At 48.8% G+C, this 23038-nt stretch overlaps 2 protein-coding genes across 2 annotated transcripts in view; both read left to right on the plus strand.

Annotated features, from left to right (window-relative positions):
• Positions 1-3503: 3503 nt before the first annotated feature.
• On the plus strand, positions 3504-5102 carry LOC132571605 (gastrula zinc finger protein XlCGF17.1-like). The gene is made up of 2 exons (XM_060238402.1): positions 3504-3723; positions 4279-5102. The coding sequence occupies exons 1-2, from the start codon at positions 3504-3506 to the stop codon at positions 5100-5102; spliced, it is 1044 nt and encodes a 347-aa protein (XP_060094385.1).
• Positions 5103-16169: 11067 nt separating this feature from the next.
• The window catches only part of LOC132571606 (class I histocompatibility antigen, F10 alpha chain-like), a 33448-nt gene continuing 26579 nt past the window's right edge, over positions 16170-23038 (plus strand). Inside the window, exons 1-2 of the mRNA XM_060238403.1 lie at positions 16170-16248; positions 20925-21197. Of these exons, the coding sequence (XP_060094386.1) occupies positions 16170-16248; positions 20925-21197 (352 nt within the window). The remainder of the gene's footprint in view (positions 16249-20924; positions 21198-23038) is intronic.

The following is a 23038-nucleotide window of genomic DNA, read 5'->3' on the forward strand; positions in this document are numbered from 1 at the left end:
TGCCTTATACTGAATCAGACCCTCGGTCCATCAAGGTCAGTATTGTCTACTCAGACTGGCAGCGGCTCTCCAGGGTCTCAAGCTGAGGTTTTTTCACGCCTATTTGCTTGCCCTATGCCAGGGGTGTTGAACCCATTTATGAGGCCAGATCTGACATAAACGAGTCCTTGTTGGGCCGGGCCATGTCGGGCTGAGCTGTATGTGTACCTATTTTAAGACTAGGTAGCAGAGATATGAACTTTATAAAGGACACAGACAAATACAATTAAAGATTTTTTAAAAAGAAAAACTTAAAATATGCTTAAAACATTAGCACTTGTTGGTGCTTAAAGGTGCTTTCTTTGTGTCTCTCACACGGGATCCAGGGAACTGGACAAAGGAAGCTCTGGCTCTTCCCTTCCTTCCCCGGGGGGTGGGTGGTGGGTGGGAGGGAGAGGAGCCTCAGCCAATAGAAGGGAGAGAGGCTTGGCTCAATAGCTCTGCTGCGCAATTCAGAGAGCCTGGCAAAGGAAGCTCTCCCACCACCAAAGTGAGGAGTCTCAACCGATGGAGAAAGTGGAGACTTTGCTCTGTAGCTCCTGTACTATCGAGCAAGCCTTGCTAAGCAAACTGCTATGCAGAAGGAAGCAAGAGAGAAAGAGAAGAAAGCAGACGGCAGCCAGTAGCTCGGGAGCCTGATAAGAGCCCTCCGAGGGCCTGATTTGGCCCCCGGTCTGCATGTTTGACACGCCTGCCCTATGCTGTACTTTTCGCATCTCTGTGATGTCCTTTTTTTAAGATATGGTGACCAAATGTGCACCACATTCCAAATGAGGTCACACCATAGATCTATATAGGGTTATTCTGCCATCGACTGCTTTTCTTTTCAGTCCTTTTCCTGATGATCCCTAACACAGAGCTTACATTTTTCACCCCTGCACTGGGTTGACATTTCCATTGAGTTGGCCACTGTGACCCCCAAGACCTTCTCCTCTCTCAGTCTCCCCAAGTTGCTTAAGAATAGCCAAAGTGGAAGAGGCCGGAGGCCTGTGGACTCTTTCTCCTGCCTTCACCAGGATGCCTCATCTCCCCCCCCCCCCGCAACTGTCATGTATTCCAAAAAACACTGGGGAGGGGCTTGAACTGAGAGATTCACATTTCTTATATAGAATCACAGAGTTGGAAGGGATCTCTAGGGTCATCTAGTCCAACCCCCTGCACAATGCCGGAAACTCACAAACACCTCCCCCAAAATTCACAGGATCTTCAATGCTGTCAGATGGCCCTCTAGCCTCTGTTTCAAAACCTCCAAGGAAGGAGAGCCCACCACCTCCCGAAGAATCATAGAGTTGGAAGGGACCTCCAGGGTCATCTAGTCCAACCCCCCTGCACAATGCAGGAAACTCACAAACACCTCCCCCCTAAATTCACAGGATCGTCACTGCTGTCAGATGGCCATCTAGCCTCTGTTTCAAAACCTCCAAGGAAGGAGAGCCCAATTTCATAGAATCATAGAGTTGGAAGGGACCTCTAGGGTCATCTAGTCCAACCCCCCTGCACAATGCAGGAAACTCACAAACACTTCCCCCTATCTTGGCTCCCCCTTCCCATAGCAAACATGCATTTTTGGGATCCTGAAAGCTGGCCCCTCATGCCTCTTGTCGCAATTGGAAGGAAATTCTTAATACAGTTGGAGGACAGAATATCATGATAACCAGAGTGGTGTAATACTTAAGAGTGCACAGGGCTTTTTGTTTTGAACAGGAACGCACAGGAATGCAGTTCCGGCTGGCTTGGTGTCAGGGATGTGGCCTAATATGTAAATTAGCTCCTGCTAGGCCTTTCCCACAAAAAGCCCTTTGGTGAAACCATAGTGAAATCAGGGGTGTGTGGCCTAATATGCAGATGAGTTCCTATTGGGCTTTTTCTACAAAAATAGCCCTGAGTGTGCGAACTCTTATCTGGGAAAACTGGGTTTGATTCCACACTCCTCCACTTACAGCTGCTGGAATGGCCTTGGGTTAGCCATAGCTCTTGTAGAAGTTGTCCTTGAAAGGGCAGCTTCTGTGAGAGCCCTCTCAGCCCCACCCACCTCATAGGGTGTCTGTTGTGGGGGGAGAAGACATAGGAGATTGTAAGCCACTCTGAGTCTCTGATTCGGAGAGATGGGTGGGCTATAAATCTGCAGTCTTCTTCTTCTTGTATTTTAATTCTCAAGGTCAGAGAATCAAAAGAGTTGTGCCGAAAGTGGGCAAACTGTGGGGGATTCATTCTTTCCCACTTTCCCACTAAAAGTACCTACAGAAAGGGGTGGGAAGGGGAGGGATAGTCAGAAGAGCAGCTTAACCGAAGGGGCTGAGTGTGGTAAGGTGCGACCAACTACTCAGTCTGGTGGGAAAGAAGTTCTGATAAAGGAATTGCACACCCATTCATAACCAATTCCTGATTGGTGGTTTGGCTTCTTTTATGGCTCCCACTTAGACCTCTTTCTTTATTCCAACAGGAAGAAGCCACTGAACTCTTTAGGGAGTGGATGTAAATTCACGGGTAGACCAGACCACTTTCTAACAAGATCTCTCTCTTAGCTTGGAGAAACGTCGACTGAGGGGTGACATGATAGAGGTTTACAAGATGATGCATGGGATGGAGAAAGTAGAGAAAGAAGTACTTTTCTCCCTTTCTCACAATACAAGAACTCATGGGCATTTGATGAAATTGCTGAGCAGTCAGGTTAAAACGGATAAAAGGAAGTACTTCTTCACCCAAAGGGGGATTAACATGTGGAATTCACTACCACAGGAGGTGGTGGCGGCTACAAGCATAGCAAGCTTCAAAAGGGGATTGGATAAGAATATGGAGCAGAGGTCTATCAGTGGCTATTAGCCACAGTGTGTGTGTGTGTGTGTGTATTGGCCTCTGTGTTGGACTGGATGGGCCATTGGCCTGATCTAGCATGGCTTCTCTTATGTTCTTATGTGACACAGAGTGTTGGACTGGATGGGCCACTGGCCTGATCCAACAGGGCTTCTCTTATGTTCTTATGTGACACAGAGTGTTGGACTGGATGGGCCACTGGCCTGATCCAACAGGGCTTCTCTTATGTTCTTATGTGACACAGAGTGTTGGACTGGATGGGCCACTGGCCTGATCCAGCATGGCTTCTCTTATGTTCTTATGTAACACAGAGTGTTGGACTGGATGGGCCATTGGCCTGATCCAACATGGCTTCTCTTATGTTCTTATGTTCTATTCTGGCAGGGAATGATCAGAGCAACGGGGAAGATGAGGAATTTAATCCTTTATTGCCTGATGTAGTCCAAAATGAAGACCTGAGAGGAGATGTCAGGAATCAAGGCAGACGTAAGAGGCAAAAAGGAAGCCATATGTTGGAGAAGAGGAATAAAAGCATTCCTTGCCAAGGGGGGAATCTCCATGAAGTCATTCACATGGTGGGAAAAGCATATAAGTGTTTAGAGTGTGGAATGAATGTCTCAGATAAAACCCAATATAATAAGCATTTGCGAATGCACAGTGGAAAGAAGCCCCATCAATACCCGGAATGTGGAAAGAACTTCCTTTGTAGAGCAGAGCAAATTAGACATCTAAGAACACATTCAAGAGAGAAGCCATATAGCAGTTCACTCTGTGGCAAGAGGATCTCAGAGAATTCAGACTTTGATCATTCAGGAGAGAAATTACTTATCTCTTCAGAGTGCGGAATGCTGCTTCCCGATGGGAAAAAGGGTAACATACACTTTCTAAAGCACAGCATAAGGAGATCCCATAAATATTTTTGGTGTGGAAAGGACTTCAAACACAAATCGCAGCTCCTTTTGCACCAAGGAGTCCACACAGGGGAGAAATCTTCTGAATATGTAGAGAGTGGAAAGAGATGCAGTCAGAGTGGCTTTCTTCAACAGCATGAAAGAACCCGCACAGGGGAGAAACCTTTTGAATGCTCAGAGTGTGGAAAGAGGTTCAGTTATAGTGGCAGACTTCAACAGCATAGAAAAACCCATAGAAGGAACAAATCTTGTATATGTTCTGAGTGTGGAAAGAGATTCAGACATAGTAGCAGCCTTCAATATCATCAAAGAACCCACACAGGAGAGAAACTTTTTGAATGCTCAGAGTGTGGAAAGAGATTCGGACACAGAGGCCATCTTCACCAGCATGAAAGAACCCACACAGGGGAGAGACCTTTTAAATGCTCAGAATGTGGAAAGAGATTCAGTCGGAGTAGCGGTCTTAAACGGCATCAAAGAAACCACACAGGGGAAAAACCTTTTGAATGTTCAGAGTGCGGGAAGAGATTTAGTCGGAGTTGCCATCTTAAACGACATCAAAGGTATCATACAGGGGAGAAACCTTTTGAGTGCTCAGAGTGTGGAAAGAAATTCAGTCAAAACATCGGTCTCCAACAGCATCTAAGAACCCACACAGGGGAGAAACCTTTTGAATGTTCAGAGTGTGGAAAGAGATTCCGTCAGGGTGGCGGTCTTCGTGAGCACCAAAAAGCCCACACAGGGGAGAAACCTTTTGAATGTATCGTATGTGGAAAGAAATTCTGCCGGAGTGGAGAGCTTCGGCGGCACCGGAGAATCCACACCGGGGAGAAACCTTTTGAATGCTTTGAGTGTGGAAAGAGCTTCAAGTTGAGTGACCAACTTCAACAGCATGTAAGAATCCACACAGGAGAAAGACCTTTTGAATGCTTAGAGTGCGGAAAGAGATTCAATCAGAATGGCCATCTTCAGCTGCATCTAAGAACCCACACAGGGGAGAAACCTTTTGTATGCTCAGAGTGTGGAAAGAGATTCAGTATGAGTGGCAGTCTTCGATCACATCAAAGAATCCACACAGGAGAAAAACCTTTTGAATGCTCAGAGTGTGGAAAGAGATACCGTACAAGCAGCAGTCTTCAATCACACCAAAGAACCCACACAGGAGAAAAACCTTTTGAATGCTCAGAGTGTGGAAAGAGATTCACTACAAGTAGCAATCTTCAATCACACCGAAAAACCCACACAGGAGAGAAAACTTTTGAATGTTCAGAGTGTGGAAAGAGATTCATTTGGAGTAGGAGTTTTCACAGACATCTACGAATCCATGTAACGGTGTAGCCTGTGAAAAGAATCATAGAATCATAGAGTTGGAAGGGACCTCTAGGGTCATCTAGTCCAACCCCCTGCACAATGCAGGAAACTCACATCCCCCTAAATACACAGGATCTTCATTGCTGTCAGATGGCCATCAGTAACGCTGTCCAGCCATCTCCTCTTTTGCCATCCCCTTCTTCTTTTGCCTTCTGTCTTTCTCAGCATCAGGGTCTTCTCCAGGGAGTGCTCCCTTCTCATTGGGTGGCCAAAGTGTTTGCGATTCAGCTTCAGCATCTGACCTTCCAGGGAACAGTCTGGGTTGATTTCCCTTAGGACTGACTGATTGGATCTTCTTGCAGTCCAAGGGACTCTCAAGAGTCTTCTCCAGCAATGATATGGGAGTAGGGAGTGACATTTTATATACTGAACAGCATCTGAAATGTAATATTGTCAACTGATAATAGCACCAGACTGTTTCAACTGTTTTAATTGTTTATTTTAATTTATAATGCAACGTATTGTGAACTGTTCTGATTTTAGTGGTTGTGAGTTGCCCTGAAGAAGAAGATATTGGATTTATATCCCGCCCTCCACTCTGAAGAGGCTCAGAGCGGCTCACAATCTCCTTTCCCTTCCTCCCCCACAACAGACACCCTGTGAGGTGGGTGGGGCTGAGAGGGCTCTCACAGCAGCTGCCCTTTCAAGGACAGAGGCTCAGAGCGGCCTACAATCTCCTTTCCCTTCCTCCCCCACAACAGACACCCTGTGAGGTAGATGAAGATATTGGATTTATATCCCACCCTCCACTCCGAAGAATCTCAGAGCGGCTCACAATCTCCTTTCCCTTCCTCCCCCACAACAGACACCCTGTGAGGTAGATGAAGATATTAGATTTATATCCCGCCCTCCACTCCGAAGAGTCACAGAGCAGCTCACAATCTCCTTTCCCTTCCTCCCCCACAACAAACACCCTGTGAGGTGGGTGGGGCTGAGAGGGCTCTCACAGCAGCTGCCCTTTCAAGGACAGAGGCTCAGAGCAGCTCACAATCTCCTTTACCTTCCTCCCCCACAACAGACACCCTGTGAGGTGGGTGGGGCTGAGAGGGCTCTCATAGCAGCTGCCCTTTCAAGGACAGTGTCTTAGAGCGGCCTACCATCTCCTTTCCCTTCCTCCCCGACAACAGACACCCTGTGAGGTGGGTGGGGCTGAGAGGGCTCTCACAGCAGCTGCCCTTTCAAGGACAGAGGCTCAGAGCAGCTCACAATCTCCTTTACCTTCCTCCCCCACAACAGACACCCTGTGAGGTGGGTGGGGCTGAGAGGGCTCTCATAGCAGCTGCCCTTTCAAGGACAGTGTCTTAGAGCGGCCTACAATCTCCTTTCCCTTCCTCCCCGACAACAGACACCCTGTGAGGTGGGTGGGGCTGGAGAGGGCTCTCACAGCAGCTGCCCTTTCAAGGACAACCTCTGCCAGAGCTATGGCTGACCCAAGGCCATTCCAGCAGGTGCAAGGGGAGGAGTGGGGAATCCAACCCAGTTCTCCCAGATAAGAGTCCACACACTTAACCACTACACCAAACTGGCTTTCCAAATTGAGCCTGCTCCAGCAGGGAAAGCAGGATATAAATCCAATAAACTTAAACTTAAGATGAAATTATAAAAGATTGTATGATTAAATGGGCGAAGAATATAGGCCGCAATATTGATTTAGATGAGTGGGAGGCTTTATGGAAGTTTAATATGAAATTAACTAAGTCATTTGCCCTTAAAGAGAATGTGTATAACATTTTTTATAGATGGTATGTAACTCCTGAAAAATTATCCAAAATGTATGTCAAAGTGTCTAATAAGTGTTGGAGATGTACATCTCGCATTGGAACTTTTTGCTATATCTGATGGACTTGTGATACGGTCAAAGACTATTGGAAGATGGTAAACGAACTATTGCAGAAAATACTAAAAAGACAAATTCATTTTAAACCAGAGTTATTTTCATTGAATTTGTATCCCAAGGACTATACAATAGAGACAAGACATCTGATGGCGTGTTAATACAGCCGCGAGAATATTGTTTGCACAAAAATGGAAACACCAGGGACCGCCTACAAAGCAAGAACTGATTGGGAAAATACTGGAGACCGCTGAACTGAATTATCTATTGTCTTTACTTGGTGGAAAGACTAAGGAGAAAGCTGAAAAACATGGGGAGGCATTATATATTTGGCTTAATACTTCTGGTTGATTTCCCAAACGATGATATCCAATGATAATTGCTATTTTTCTCCCCCCCAATCTAGATATGTATAAGCTAGAACTTACAGTATTCTTTATTTTTAATGTATTTTGAACTTATTGAATCTTTTTTTCCCCATTTACCTTTGTTGATATATTGATATGCAGAATGTAACATTTCTATATTTACTCTCATATTTGGCTCTTATTGCCTATTCTCTTTCCCCTTTCTATAGAAAATTTAATAAAATTCTTGAGCAAAAAAAATAAATAAATTAGTTATTGCAAAAAAAGAGAGAGAGAGAGGCCTTTTTAGGCAGTGTGGTGCAATGGTTAAGAGCAATGAACTCTAACCTGGAAAATGAAGAAGAAGAATTGCAGATTTATACCCTGTCCTTCTCCCTGAATTAGAGACTCAGAGCGGCTTACAATCTCCTATATCTTCTCCTCCCACAACAGACACCCTGTGAGGTGGGTGGGGTTGAGAGGACAACCTGCCAGAGCTATGGCTGACCCAAGGCCATTCCAGCAGGTGCAAGTGGAGAATCAAACCCGGTTCTTCCAGATAAGAGTCCACGCACTTAACCATTACACCAAACTGGCTCTTTTCGATTTTTTTCATTCCCCTATGTGAAGCCAACTGGGTAGCAACCTTGGTCCAGTTCTGATTTTCTCAGACCACCTACCTCACAGGGTGTCTGCTGTGCGGAGAGGAAGAGAAGGAAATTGTAAGCTGCTTTGAGACTCCTTCGGGTAGAGAAAAGTGGAGTATAAAAAACAACTCTTTTCTTAGTGGCTGCCCACCTGTGAAACTCACTGCTTCAGGTTCTCTGCCAAGCTAACCCTTTTTGACATCTGCGATCACAAATTGGGGTCTACAGTTGTTTTTTTGGTATTGTTAAAACAAACAAACACAGACCCCAATTTGTGATTCTTTTAATCTGCTAAAAACATCCCCATGACTCTGCATGCCAACTCACTGCCCACTTTCTCTATATTTAACGAAGAAGAAGAAGAAGAAGAAGAAGAAGAAGAAGAAGAAGAAGAAGAAGAAGAAGAAGAAGAAGAAGAAGAAGAAGAAGAAGAAGAAGAAGAAGAAGATTTGGATTTATATCCCGCCCTATACTCTGAATCTCAGAGTCTCAGAGTGGTCACAATCTCCTCTACCTTCCCCCCCGCCCTCAACAAACACCCTGTGAGGTAGGTGGGGCTGAGAGTGCTTTTATAGTGGACCATACACTGAACACAAGTCAGCAGTGTGGTGTGGCTGGGATGACTATTTCTCAGAGGTTTGTAAGGAGACCAGAGTCTCAAGGACTTTGAAGTTAATTCAGCCGATTGTCCAGAGTCGCCACTGGTCCAGACAGAGGAGTTTGAACTTATCTTTATTTTATTTATTTATTTTTATACTTATTTTGATTTGATTTGATTCCATTCGATTTGATTCAATTTATTATTATTCAACTTATTAAACCAGGGAAGGCCCCAGGTCCAAATGTTATTCCTCTAGAGCTTAGTAAGGCATTCCTTGAGTGGTGGACCCAGGGGTGGAATTCTAGAAGGAGCTCCTTTGCATATTAGGCCGCACCCCCCCCCAATATAGCCAGTCCTACAAGAGCTTACAAAAAAGAGCCTTGTGAGCTCTTGGAGGATTGGCTACATCAGGGGGGTGTGGCTTAATATGCAAAGGAGCTCCTGCTAGAATTCCGCCCCTGAGTGGACCCCCTTTTTGGCACCTCTATTCACAGCCATTGATAAGACAGGTGTAATACTTGAAGCCCGGACAAATGCATAGTGTTCCCTGTATTCAAAAAAGGAGATGGCTATCTTTCTAGTAATTATAGACCTATTAGTCTTCTTTCTACTGCTGGGAAACTCTTTGCAAGATATTTGGCCAAAAATCTTAAATCATGAATGTCGGAACAGCAAATCTTAGGTATACAGCAGTCTGGTTTTTGTAACGGGAAATCGACCCCTGATCGCTATTTAGTGTTAAATCATCTAGTGGACAAGGATAGGAAAGAAAAGGGCCTTAAGTTGTTTGCAGCCTTTCTGGACCTCAAGCGTGCCGAGAGACCTACTCTGGAATAAATTTAGGGATCAAGGGATTGATGAGAGACTTCTTTTCCCAATCAAAAATTTATATTCTAATAAAGGTAAAGGTAGTTCCCTCTGTAAGCAGCCCCGTGGCACAGAGTGGTAAAGCTGCAGCGTTGCAGTCTGAACTCTCTGCTCACGATCCCGGCGGAAGCTGGGTTCAGGTAGCCGGCTCAGGGTTGGTTAAAATGAGTACCCAGCTTGCTGGGGGGAAAGTGTAGATGACTGGGGAAGGCAATGGCAAACCACCCCGTAAAAAGACTGCCATGAAGACAACGTAATGCAACGTCACCCCAGAGTCGAAAACGACTGGCGCTTGCACAGGGGACTACCTTTACCTTTTTAGTCCCCTATGTACAATTAAAGCAGTGTACTTAATATCTCCAACACATTAAAAAAAATTACACAGAACACTAGTAACGCTTATGAGAAAAAATCAAAATGTTGTAACACACACACTGTTGCCAATAAATACAATAACCAGAGTTACCTAAATCGAACCACCAAATTCCGTTACAGTTCCATCCAAGGAGTATGTAAAGACTTGTTCAGCACTCAAAAGTGATATGAATATAAATTCTCCAAATGTGCATGAAGTAGATTCTCAATGGAATTTTGATCGTTACAATTCCCATTTTGATAAATATCTTTGTCAAGAGATGCACATATAAGAAGAAGAAGATGATGATATTGGATTTATATCCCGCCCTCCACTCCCAAGAGTCTCAGAGCAGCTCACAATCTCCTTTCCCTTCCTCCCCCACAACAGACCCCTGTGAGGTGAGTGGGGCTGAGAGGGCTCTCACAGCAGCTGCCCTTTCAAGGACAGAGGCTCAGAACGACTCACAATCTCCTTTCCCTTCCTCCCCCACAACAGACACCCTGTGAGGTGGGTGGGGCTGAGAAGGCTCTCACAGCAGCTGCCCTTTCAAGGACAGTCTCAGAGCGGCCTACAATCTCCTTTCCCTTCCTCCCCCACAACAGACACCCTGTGAGGTGGGTGGGGCTGAGAAGGCTCTCACAGCAGCTGCCCTTTCAAGGACAGTCTCAGAGTGGCCTACAATCTCCTTTCCCTTCCTCCCCCACAACAGACACCCTGTGACCTTGACAGGCTGGAAAACTGGGTGAAAATCAATAAAATGAATTTTAACAGGGATAAATGTAAAGTTCTGCTTTTAGGTAGGAAAAATCCAATGCATGGTTATAGGATTGGGGAGACTTGTCTTAGCAGTAGTCTGTGCGAAAAGGATCTAGGGGTCTTAGTGGACCATATGCGTGTGATACGGTGGCTAAAAAGGCAAATGCAATTTTGGGCTGTATCAACAGAAGTATAGTGTCCAGATCACGTGATGTGATGGTATCGCTTTACTCTGCTCTGGTAAGACCTCACCTGGAGTATTGTGTTCAGTTTTGGGCTCCACATTTTAAAAAGGATACAGACAAGCTGGAACGGGTCCAGAGGAGGGCGACGAAGATGGTGAGTGGTTTGGAGACCAAGTCCTATGAGGAAAGGTTGAAGGAGCTGGGGATGTTTAGCCTGGAGAGGAGGCGGCTGAGAGGTGATAGGATCACCATCTTCAAGGACTTGAAGGGCTGTCCTATAGAGGATGGTGTGGAATTGTTTTCTGTGGCCCCGGAAGGTAGGACCAGAACCAATGGGTTGAAATTAAATCAAAAGATTTTCCGGCTCATCATTAGGAAGAACTTCCTGACCGTTAGAGCGGTTCCTCAGTGGATCAGGCCAATGGCCCATCCAGTCCAACACTCTGTGTCACACAGTGGCCAATGCACACACACACATATGTAGTGTTTGTGACACTACAGAAAGAAATGCCTTCTTTTTGACCCAGGTTTATCAGCAATGCAATCATTAACCGGTAGTCTCACATTCTCACATGTTCCTGTTTGATGGTTTCCCACGCTCATGCAACCCAGATCAAAGGTTTTCTGAATTTATTAATTTTGCTATTCTGCAATTGCAGGGGTGGCCAACGGTAGCTCTCCAGATGTTTTTGCTTACAACTCCCATCAGCCCCAGCCATTGTAGGCAAAAAAACATCTGGAGAGCTACCGTTGGCCACCCCTGGGCTATTGGTTTATAACTTTGTACCACTTGGCATTCCAAACCTCACCAGCGATATGTGTCTCCGCTTACTGTACCTCATTCCTCGTCTGAAGAAGCGGGCATGCACACGAAAGCTTGCGTTCTGAATAAAACTACGTCTTAAAGGTGCAATCGACTCCTCTTTTGTTCTACTGCTTCAGACCAACACGGCTGCCTATTTGGATCTTTTTAACCTTTTGTGACAGATCAAGATGGGGAGCCCAGTTCGACTGTCTGTAGCAGAAGAACCCCGTGGCGCAGAGTGGTAAAGCTGCAGTACAGCAGTCTGAGCTCTGCTCACAACCTGAGTTCGATTTCGGTGGAAACTGGATTCAAGTAGCCGGCTCCAGGTCGACTCAGCCTTCCATCCTTCCGAGGTTGGTAAAATGAGTCCCCAGCTTGCTGGAGGGAAAGTGTAGAGGACTGGGGAAGCCAATGGCAAACCACTCCGTAGAAAAAGTCGAAACGACTGGTGCTTGCACAGGGGACTACCTTTACCATTTTTAGCAGAAAAGCACAAGAGCCCAGCAGCACCTTTAAAGGCTAACAAAATTTGCGGCATGATAGGAGCCCTGTGACGCAGAGTAGTAAGCTGCAGTGCTGCAGTCCAAGCTCTGCTCACGACCTGAGTTTGATCCTGGAGGAAGCTGGGTTCAGGTAGCCGGCTCAAGGTTGACTCAGCCTTCTGAGGTTGAGGTCGGTAAAATGAGTACCCAGCTTGCTGGGAGGGGGGGAGGGTAAAGTATTGATGTCTGGGGAAGGCAATGGCAAACCACCCCGTAAAAAAAGTCTGCACATCATCCCAGAGTCAGAAACGACTGGTGCTTGCATAGGGGACTACCTTTACCTTTTTAGGAGCTTTCAGGAAAGCCCCAACCCTGCCACAAATTTTGTTAGTCTTTAAGGTGGTGGCTACAGGAGGTGGTGGCTGCTGCAAGCATAGACAGCTTCAAGAGGGGATTGGATAAGCATATGGAGCAGAGGTCCATCCGTGGCTCTTAGCCACAGTGTATTGTTGGAATTCTGTCTGGGGCAGTGATGCTCTGTATTCTTGGTGCTGGGGGGGCAACAGTGGGAGGATTTCTAGTGTCACAGGAGGAGGTGGTGGCTACAAGCATAGACAACTTCAAGAGGGGATTGGATAAGCATCTGGAGCAGAGGTCCATCAGTGGCTATTAGCCACAGCGTACTGTTGGAACTCTCTGTCTGGGGCAGTGATGCTCTGTATTCTTGGTGCTTGGGGGGAGGGACAGTGGGAGGGCTGGGTGTTGGGGGGGCCACAGTGGAAGTGCTTCTAGCCACACTTGTGAACCTCCTGATGGCACTTGGGTGGTTTTTTTGGGGCCACTGTGTGACACAGAGTGTTGGACTGAATGGCCATTGGCCTGATCCAACATGGCTTCTCTTATGTTCTTATGTGACACAGAGTGTTGGATTGGATGGGCCATTGGCCTGATCCAACATGGCTTCTCTTATGTTCTTCTGTGACACAGAGTGTTGGACTGAATGGCCATTGGCCTGATCCAACATGGCTTCTCTTATGTTCTTCTGTGACACAGAGTGTTGGACTGGATGGGCCATTAGCCTAATCCAACATGGCTTCTCTTATGTTCTTCTGTGACACAGAGTGTTGGACTGGATGGGCCATTGGCCTGATCCAACATGGCTTCTCTTATGTTCTTATGTGACACAGAGTGTTGGACTGGAGGGGCAATTGGCCTGATCCAACATGGCTTCTCTTATGTTCTTCTGTGACACAGAGTGTTGGACTGGATGGGCCATTGGCCTGATCCAACATGGCTTCTCTTATGTTCTTCTGTGACACAGAGTGTTGGACTGGATGGGCCATTAGCCTAATCCAACATGGCTTCTCTTATGTTCTTCTGTGACACAGAGTGTTGGACTGGATGAGCCATTGGCCTGATCCAACATGGCTTCTCTTATGTTCTTATGTGACACAGAGTGTTGCACTGGATGGGCCACTGGCCTGATCCAACATGGCTTCTCTTATGTTCTTTTGTGACACAGAGTGTTGGACTGGATGGGCCATTGGCCTGATCCAGCATGGCTTCTCATATGTTCTTATGTGACTCAGAGTGTTGGACTGGATGGGCCACTGGCCTGATCCAGCATGGCTTCTCTTATGTTCTTATGTGACACAGAGTGTTGGACTGGATGGGCCATTGGCCTGATCCAACATTGCTTCTCTTATGTTCTTATGTGACTCAGAGTGTTGGACTGGATGGGCCATTGGCCTGATCCAACATGGCTTCTCTTATGTTCTTATGTGACACAGAGTGTTGGACTGGAGGGGCCATTGGCCTGATCCAACATGGCTTCTCTTATGTTCTTATGTGACACAGAGTGTTGGACTGGATGGGCCACTGGCCTGATCCAACATTGCTTCTCATGTTCTTATGTGATACAGAGTGTTGGACTGGATGGGCCACTGGCCTGATCCAACATGGCTTCTCTTATGTTCTTAAGGTGCTGCTGGACTTTTGCTCTTTTATACTCTTCTAGTGTGGGGTGGGGCGTGTGGGGGAATCAAAACGACCGACAACAGCCCATCAGATATAACTCTATCATGAACTGCAGCCGGACATAGGTCAAACCAAAGGGGATTTTATGATCTTTAATGTATAGATTGGGGCAAGAACTGGTTTTGAAAGCAGAACAGCTGGATAGGTTTCCTTCTGAGGCCTGGGTGCGGTTTCTGCTCCACTTCCTTCCGGTTTTTTCCCCCTCCCTTCAGCTGGATCAGGGTAAACCACCTGTTACCCCAGTCTACGGGTAAATGTATCCCATTGGTTGGACCTTGGATTTAAGAGCTGTGTGTGTCTCTGGAATGCTCAGCTTGCCTTTAAAAAGCACGTCATTCATTTTAAAAGAGAAAATATTTGACAGTATTCCCCCCCTTCACCTCCAGTCAGGAAAGAAAAAATGCAAAAAGAGGAGCAAAGGTGTGTGTGTGTGATTTAAAAACCACAATTTCCTCCCCTCCCCCCCACCCCAGGCCTTCATGAGGGAAAAGGTAGACGCCATAATGCCGTAAAACTTGTAATTATATACCTTTGTTTTCCATCGGAATCAGCTTGCTGAGGCAACCATAATGCAATATAATGAAGTTGGGCAAAAGTTAAAGTTTAAGAAATGAGAATCGCTACATGCGCAAACAGGCCAAGACAGCCAGACAGGGAGCAGATGTTTCCCATTGTTTGTCTTCTAGACTAACACAACCTGAGATAACAGGAAAGCCACAAACGTCTGAGAAGATAAGAAGACAAAAAAGGAGGTAAGGAGGTGGTAAGGAGAAGACAAAAAAGACGAAAAAGACGACAAAGAAGATGATGTTGGATTTATACCCCACCCTTCTCTCTGAATCAGAGCGGCTCACAATCTCCTTTCCCTTCCTCCCCCACAACAGACACCCTGTGAGGTGGGTGGGGCTGAGAGGGCTCTCACAGCAGCTGCCCTTTCAAGGACAGAGGCTCAAAGCGGCCTACAATCTCCTTTCCTTTCCTCCCCCACAACAGACATCCTGTGAGGTGAGTGGGGCTGAGAGGGCACTCACAGCAGCTGCCATTTCAAGGGAAAGGAGATTGTAGGCCACTCTGAGCCTCTGTCCTTGAAAGGGCAGCTGCTGTGAGAGCCCTCTCAGCCCCACCCACCTCACAGGCTGTCTGTTGTGGGGGAGGAAGGGAAGGAGATTATAGGCCGCTCTGACACTCTTTCCTGAAAGGGCAGCTTCTGGGAGAGCTCTCTCAGCCCCACCCACTTCACAGGGTGTCTATTGTGGGGGAGGAAGGGAAAGGAGATTGTGAGCGCTCTGAGACTGGGAGTGGAGGGCGGGATATAAATCCAATATCCTAACTTAAGAACATAAGAGAAGCCATGTTGGATCAGGCCAACGGCCCATCAAGTCCAACACTCCGTGTCACACAGTGGCAAAAAATGTTATATACACACATACACTGTGGCTAATAGCCACTGATGGACCTGTGCTCCATATTTTTATCTAAACCCCTCTTGAAGGTGGCTATACTTGTGGCCGCCACCACCTCCTGAATTCCACATGTTAATCACCCTTTGGGTGATGCAGCAGCTTCCAACTTCCAGGCCAGCAGCTCACCCAGTAGAATTTTTGCTTGCCCAACTCCACAGCTCAGCCTTAGGGGGAACATTGGGGAGGGACGGTGGCTCAGTGGTAGAGCATCTGCTTGGGAAGCAGAAGGTCCCAGGTTCAATCCCTGGCATCTCCAAAAAAGGGTCCAGGCAAATAGGTGTGAAAAGCCTCAGCTGGAGACCCTGGAGAGCCGCTGCCAGTCTGAGAAGACAAGACTGACTTTGATGGACCAAGTGTCTGATTCAGTATAAGGCAGCTTCATATGTTCATATTGCTACTCGGGCTGCCTTTGCAGCCTGCCTTCCCTGCAGCAGGTGGAGAAAGCCACGGGACCCGCAGCCTCCCTGCGAAGGGGCGGGGGCTTCCCCAAAGGGAGCTTTCTCCTTCCCCCCCCCCCCCGCCTCCCCTGGGAGTTCACAGGGGACTTTGTTCCCTACCCCGCCCCCTCCACGGCCCGGGATCGGTCCAGCTTTCCCTGCCCGGATTCCCCTCCGAAGCATCTCGGCCCCGAGGGCGCGGCCAGGCTCCGGCGATGTCGACCACCTGCGCGCCCTCCCCCCTGCTCTTCCTCCTGGTGGGGGTCGCCCCCCTGCTCGCCGGGGGCACGGCCGGTGAGTCAGTCGGGGGGGGGAGAGGGGGGGACCCGCGGACCCATCCCAGACGGGGGGGGGGGCTAGAGTTGCCAAGTCCAGTTCAAGAAATATCTGCAGACTTTGGGGATGGAGCCAGGAGACTTTGGAGTGGAGCCAGGAGACCTTGGGGTGGGGCCAAGAGACTTCGGGGGTGGAGCCGGGAGACTTTGGGGGTGGAGCCAGGAGACTTTGGGATGGAGCCAGGAGACCTTGGGTTGGAGCCAGGAGACTGGGGGTGGAGCTAGGAGATCTTGGGGTGGAGCCAGGAGACTTTGGGGATGGAGCCAGGAGACTTTGGAGTGGAGCCAGGAGACCTTGGGGTGGAGCCAAGAGACTTTGGGGGCGGAGCCAGGAGACTTCGGGGGTGGAGCCACGAGACTCTGGAGTGGAGCCAGGAGACCTTGGGGTGGGGCCGGGAGACTTTGGGGGTGGAACCAGGGGACCTTGGGGTGGAGCCAGGAGACTTTGGGGGTGGAGCTAGGAGATCTTGGGGTGGAGCCGGGAGACTTTGGGGGTGGAGCCAGGAGACTTTGGGATGGAGCCAGGAGACCTTGAGTTGGAGCCAGGAGACTGGGGGTGGAGCTAGGAGATCTTGGGGTGGAGCCGGGAGACTTTGGGGATGGAGCCAGGAGACTTTGGAGTGGAGCCAGGAGACCTTGGGGTGGAGCCAAGAGACTTTGGGGGCGGGGCCAGGAGACTTTGGGGGTGGAGCCACGAGACTCTGGGGTGGAGCCAGGAGACCTTGGGGTGGGGCCGGGAGACTTTGGGGGTGGAACCAGGGGACCTTGGGGTGGAGCCAGGAGACTTTGGGGGTGGAGCTAGGAGATCTTGGGGTGGAGCCGGGAGACTTTGGGGGTGGGGCCAGGAGACTTTGGGATGGAGCCAGGAGACCTTGGGTTGGAGCCAGGAGACTGGGGGTGGAGCTAGGAGATCTTGGGGTGGAGCTGGGAGACTTTGGGGGTGGAGCCAGGAGACTTTGGGATGGAGCCAGGGGACCTTGGGGTGGAGCCAGGAGACTGGGGGTGGAGCTAGGAGATCTTGGGGTGGAGCCGGGAGACTTTGGGATAGAGCCAGGGGACCATGGGGTGGAGCTGGGAGACTTTGGGGTGGAGCCAGGAGACCTTGGGTTGGAGCCAGGGGACCATGGGGTGGAGCCGGGAGGCTTTGGGGGTGGAGCCAGGAGATCTTGGGGTGGAGCCGGGAGACTTTGGGAGTGGAGCCAGGAGACTTTGGGGTGGAGCCAGGAGACCTTGGAGTGGAGCCAGGAGACTTTGGGGTTGGAGCCAGAAGACCTTGGAGAGGAGCCAAGAGACTTAGGGGATGGAGCCAGAAGCAAGGGTGTGACAAGCATCATTGAACTCCTGGCCCTCACATTGAAAGGGACTGTCTGCAGACGTTTTAAATGCCTTCTCTCCATTGGAAATAATGAAGGATAGGGGCACCTTCTTTGGGGGCTCATAGAATTGGACCCCCTGGTCCAATCCTTTTGAAACCTGGAGGGCCTTTTGGGAAGAGGCTGAGGATGCTATGATGAAAATTTGGTGTCTCTGCCTCAAAAAACAGCCCCTCCCTAGAGCCCGAGATACCCGCAGATCAATTCTCTATTATTTCCTATGGGAATTGGCCTCCATAGAGAATAATGGAGTGCCCAGCTGACATTTCCCTCCCTCCCCCCGCTTTCTGATGACCTTGAAGCGGGGGGGGGGGGCCAAACCGGGGGGGGGTATCCCCTGCCTCCACTTGGGGATTGGGCAACTAGAAAAGAGTCACACGGGATGTGGAACTGGAGAACTAGTGTAGGCACCGTGTACCACTAACTCCTGTAATAGAGTTAACCCAAAAATAATTATTCATTAATTAAGTAGAAACCACAAGGGTATGGAAATTTCTTCAATGTCAAAAATTAGTTCCCACAAGGGAGTAAAGCTGACAGGCAAAACTGGTCTATTTCCCCCCTGTTTCGCTGCAAGCTTTATCTAAGCCAGGGGTGGCCAACGGTAGCTCTCCGGATGTATTTTTGCCTACAACTCAGCCCCAGCCATCAGCCATGCTGCCTGGGGCTGATGGGAGCTGTAGGCAAAAAAAACATCTGGAGAGCTACCGTTGGCCACCACTGATCTAAGCCATCACTTATTCGCTTTTCAAAACGACTTCCGCTCTCAAAGAACTTATCGTGGTAGTCCTTTCGCTTACCCTTGTGGTTGTGCTTTACCACTTAATTAATGAATAAATATTTTGGGGCATAATTTCAATTTTTTTTTTGTATCGGTTTGTCCCAAGGGCCTTCTCACCATTGGATTACAGGAGTCAGTGGTACACACTGCCTACGCTGGTTCTCCAGTCCCACCTGGAGATTGGCAACCCTAGGGGGGACCCCCTAGAGATAGAGGTTTACAAGATAATGCATGGGATGGAGAAAGTAGAGAAAGAAGTCCTTTTCTGCCTTTCTCACAATACAAGAACTCGTGGGCATTCGATGAAATTGTTGAGCAGACAGGTTAAAACGGATAAAAGGAAGTACTTCTTCACCCAAAGGGTGATTAACATGTGGAATTCACTTTGGGGGTGGAGCTAGGAGATCTTGGGGTGGAGCCGGGAGACTTTGGGGTGGAGCCAGGAGACCTTGGAGAGGAGCCAAGAGACTTTGGGGATGGAGCCAGAAGCAAGGGTGGGACAAGCATCAGTGGCTATTAGCCACAGTGTGTGTATATATAAAAAAATTTTGCCACTGTGTGACACAGAGTGTTGGACTGGATGGGCCGTTGGCCTGATCCAACATGGCTTCTCTTATGTTCTTAATGCGTGTCTCCAGCCAGAACCCCCTTTGTGCATCCCAGCAGCACCCCCCATCCTAGAAAGGCTTTTGCTCCACAGTAACAGTGCTTGGCGAAGGGTCCAAGAAGTGTGCCTCCCGTCCTGTCTCCGTCCCCTCCTTCACCGGCTCTGCTTTCCAGACCCTCAGCATTTTCTCCCCCTTCGAGCTGGCTGGTTCTAGAGGCCCTGCAGGAGCTCCCCCCTAGGTAGGCAGGAGAGGGCGAGTGGGTGCCACACCTCTGTGCCTTCCCCCTAGCAGCCCTGGATGGGACAGGGCAGTCAAGCAGGAAGGCAGGAAGGAAAATAGATGGGAGGGAGGGAGTGGCGGAAAGAAAGCAACTTTAATTGTATTCTTTAACTGCAACTTTAACTGCATTCTCCAAGCTGCCATTTGATTTAGAGCGACACAAAATGTGTGTGAAAGAGCCACGGGTGGCTTCTGAGTTCCAGTTTGGCCACCCCCTGCTTAGAATACCATCCTTCTTTTTCCTTTCTCACCCAGATGAATGCTTGTCCATCGGTAGGTATGGATGGAACTCTGTCTGGGGAAAGTGATGCTCTGTATTCTTGGTGCTTGGGGAGGGGACTGTGGGAGGGCTTCTAGTGTCCTGGCCCCACTGGTGGACCTCCTGATGGCACCTGGGTTTTTTGACCACTGTGTGACACAGAGTGTTGGACTGGATGGGCCATTGGCCTGATCCAACATGGCTTCCCTTATGTTCTTATGTGACACAGAGTGTTGGAATGGATGGGTCATTGGCCTGATCTAGGCTTCTCTTATGTTTTTATAGATGGAACTCTCTGTCTGGGGCAGTGATGCTCTGTATTCTTGGTGCCGGGGGGGGGGGGGGCACAGTGGGAGAGTTTCTAGAAGTCCTGGCCCCACTGATGGACCTTCTAATGGCACAAGGTGGTTTTTGGTTTTTTGGTTTTTGCCACTGTGTGACACAGAGTGTTGGACTGGATAAGCCACTGGTCTGATCCAACATGGCTACTCTTATGTTCTTATGTTGTAAGCAAACGTTCCCTGGGCTAGAGCTTAACAGAGTTACAGCAGGGGATCACAGAACCATAGAGCTGGAAGGGAACCCCCATGGTCATCTAGTCCAACCCGTTACACAATGCAAAACATTCACCAGTACTTCCTACTAAGTTCACAAGATCAGCATTGCTCTCAGTTTGGCCATCTAGCCTCGCTTTTAAAAGGAAGGAGAGCCCACCACCTCCCAAGGAAGCCTATTCCGCTGAGGAACCAATCTAACTTTCAAGAATTGTCAGTAATCATAGAATCATAGAGTTGGAAGGGACCTCCAGGGCCATCTAGTCCAACCCCCCTGCACAATGCAGGAAACTCACAAACACCTCCCCCTAAATTCACAAGATCTTCATTGCTGTCAGATGGCCACGTAGACTCTGTTGAAAAACCTCCAAGGAAGGAGAGCCCACCACCTCCCAAGGAAGCCTGTTCCACTGAGGAACCGCTCTAATGGTCAGGAAGTTCTTCCTAAGGTTGAGCCAGAAATTCCTTTGATTTAATTTCAACCCACTGGTTCTGGTCCTACCTTCTGGGGCCACAGAAATAACTCAGCAGCATCCTCTCTATAACAGCCCTTCTAGTCCTTGAAGATAGTGATCATATCACAGGCTAAACATGCTCAGCTCCTTCAACCTCTCCTCGTAGGACTTGGTCTCCGGACTCCTCACCATCTTTGTTGCCCTCCTCAGGACACATCTCAGCATGTCTATATCCTTCTTAAAATGTCGATTTAATGGTGGCACAAAGGGGGTCTCGGGGAGTCCTTGGTTGTTGCCCCGCAACTCTAACCTCCTTTTGTTCCCAGATGCCTTCTTTCGACACACCCTCCACTATTTCGAGACGGCCATCTGGGAGCCGGGCTGGCGGCTTCCCCAGTTCACCTCTTTGGCGTATGTGGATGACCGGCTGATTGGCAGCTACGACGGTCACGCTGACCAGTGCGTGCCTCAGTCGCCCTGGATAGACGACATCATCCATGATGACTCTGACTTCTGGGCTAAGACCACGGAATGGGACTTTGCCTCAAGCCTTGTCATGGATCTGATGATTCTGAAGAATGCTCACAACCAGAGTAGGGGTGAGTGGAGGCACGCAAAGGGGCAAGGCTGCCGGGTATCCCTGAGGGTGTGAAAGGAGCATGGCGCAGAGTGGTAAAGCAGCAGGCGAGCCGGTTTGGTGTAGTGGTTAAGTATGTGGACTCTTATCTGGGAGAACTGGGTTTGATTCCCCACTCCTCCGCTTGCACCTGCTAGCATGGCCTTGGGTCAGCCATAGTTCTGGCAGAGGTTGTCCTTGAAAGGGCAGCTGCTGGGAGAGCCCTCTCAGCCCCACCCACCTCACAGGGTGTCTGTTGTGGGAGAGGAAGGGAAAGGAGATTGTGAGCTACTCTGAGACTCTTCGGAGTGGACGGAGGGATATAAATCCCATATCTTCATCTACCTCACAGGGTGTCTGTTGTGGGGGAGGAAGGTAAAGGAGATTGTGAGCCGCTTTGAGACTCTTCGGAGTGGAGGGCGGGATATAAATCCAATATCTTCATCTACCTCACAGGATATCTGTTGTGGGGGAGGAAGGTAAAGAAGATAGTGAGCCGCTCTGAGACTCTTCGGAGTGGAGGGCGGGATATAAATCCAATATCTTCATCTACCTCACAGGGTGTCTGTTGTGGGGGAGGAAGGTAAAGGAGATTGTGAGCTGCTTTGAGACTCTTCGGAGTGGAGGGCAGGATATAAATCCAATATCTTCATCTACCTCACAGGGTGTCTTGTGGGCGGGGGGAGGTAAAGGAGATAGTGAGCCGCTCTGAGACTCTTCGGAGTGGAAGGTGGGCTGTAAATCCAATATCTTCTTCGGTATTGTGATCTGAACTCTCTGCTCACAACCTGCTTTTTACCTCTACATTTCACATCCTCCCTCCTACACCGTCTTTTATTACCAAGGAAGAGGGATGGAGAGAAACATAAACATACATATTCCCCCCCCCTCTTCCCTCCATGCTTAATAACGGCCCCGTGGCGCAGAGTGGTAAAGCAGCAGTACTGCAGTACTGTGGTCTGAACTCTCTGCTCATGACCTGAGTTCGATTCCGGCGGAAGCTGGTTTCAGGTAGCCGGCCCGAGGTTGACTCAGCCTTCCATCCTTCCGAGGTCGGTCAAATGAGTACCCAGCTTGTTGGGGGAAAAGCGTAGATGACTGGGGAAGGCAAGGGCAAACCACCCCATAAAAAGCCTGCCGTGAAAACGTCGTGAAAGCAACGTCACCCCAGAGTCGGAAGCAACTGGTGCTTGCACAGGGGACCTTTCCTTTTTCCATGCTTAATGGATCTTCATAGATGCTCCCAGGGGTCATTTAGTGGCAAAAGAGGTGCCAGAGCTCATTAGCACAACTTATTTGCATATGCCACCTACCCCTCACCTCACCGGAAGGTGGACTAAATTACATCATCTCAGCATCTACCTTAAAATGCTGCTGCTGAAGAAGAAAAAGATATTGGATTTATATCCCGCCCTCTACTCTGAAGAGTTTCAGAGCGGCTCACTATCTCCTTTCCCTTCCTCCCCCACAACAGACACCCTGTGAGGCGGGTGGGGCTGAGAGGGCTCTCACAGCAGCTGCCCTTTCAAGGAAAACCTCTGCCAGAGCTCTGGCTGACCCAAGGCCATTCAGCAGCTGCAAGTGAAGGAATGGGGAATCAAACCCGGTTCTCCCAGATAAGAGTCCGCACACTTAACCACTTCACCAAACTGGCTCTCCTGGAATTAGAACTGTCATAATAAAACCATACTCCCATCAGACTTCTAAAATGATTTTTTCCTAGGTGGCCACAGTGGCACGAGGAAGATTTCCATCTGTCCGCTTTATAGGCATTTGCTATTTCTCCATTGTTTGTGGGGAAAATATTAGAAAGTTTGTCAAATC

Source organism: Heteronotia binoei, chromosome 5 (assembly GCF_032191835.1).
Source record: "Heteronotia binoei isolate CCM8104 ecotype False Entrance Well chromosome 5, APGP_CSIRO_Hbin_v1, whole genome shotgun sequence".
NCBI lineage: Eukaryota > Metazoa > Chordata > Lepidosauria > Squamata > Gekkonidae > Heteronotia > Heteronotia binoei.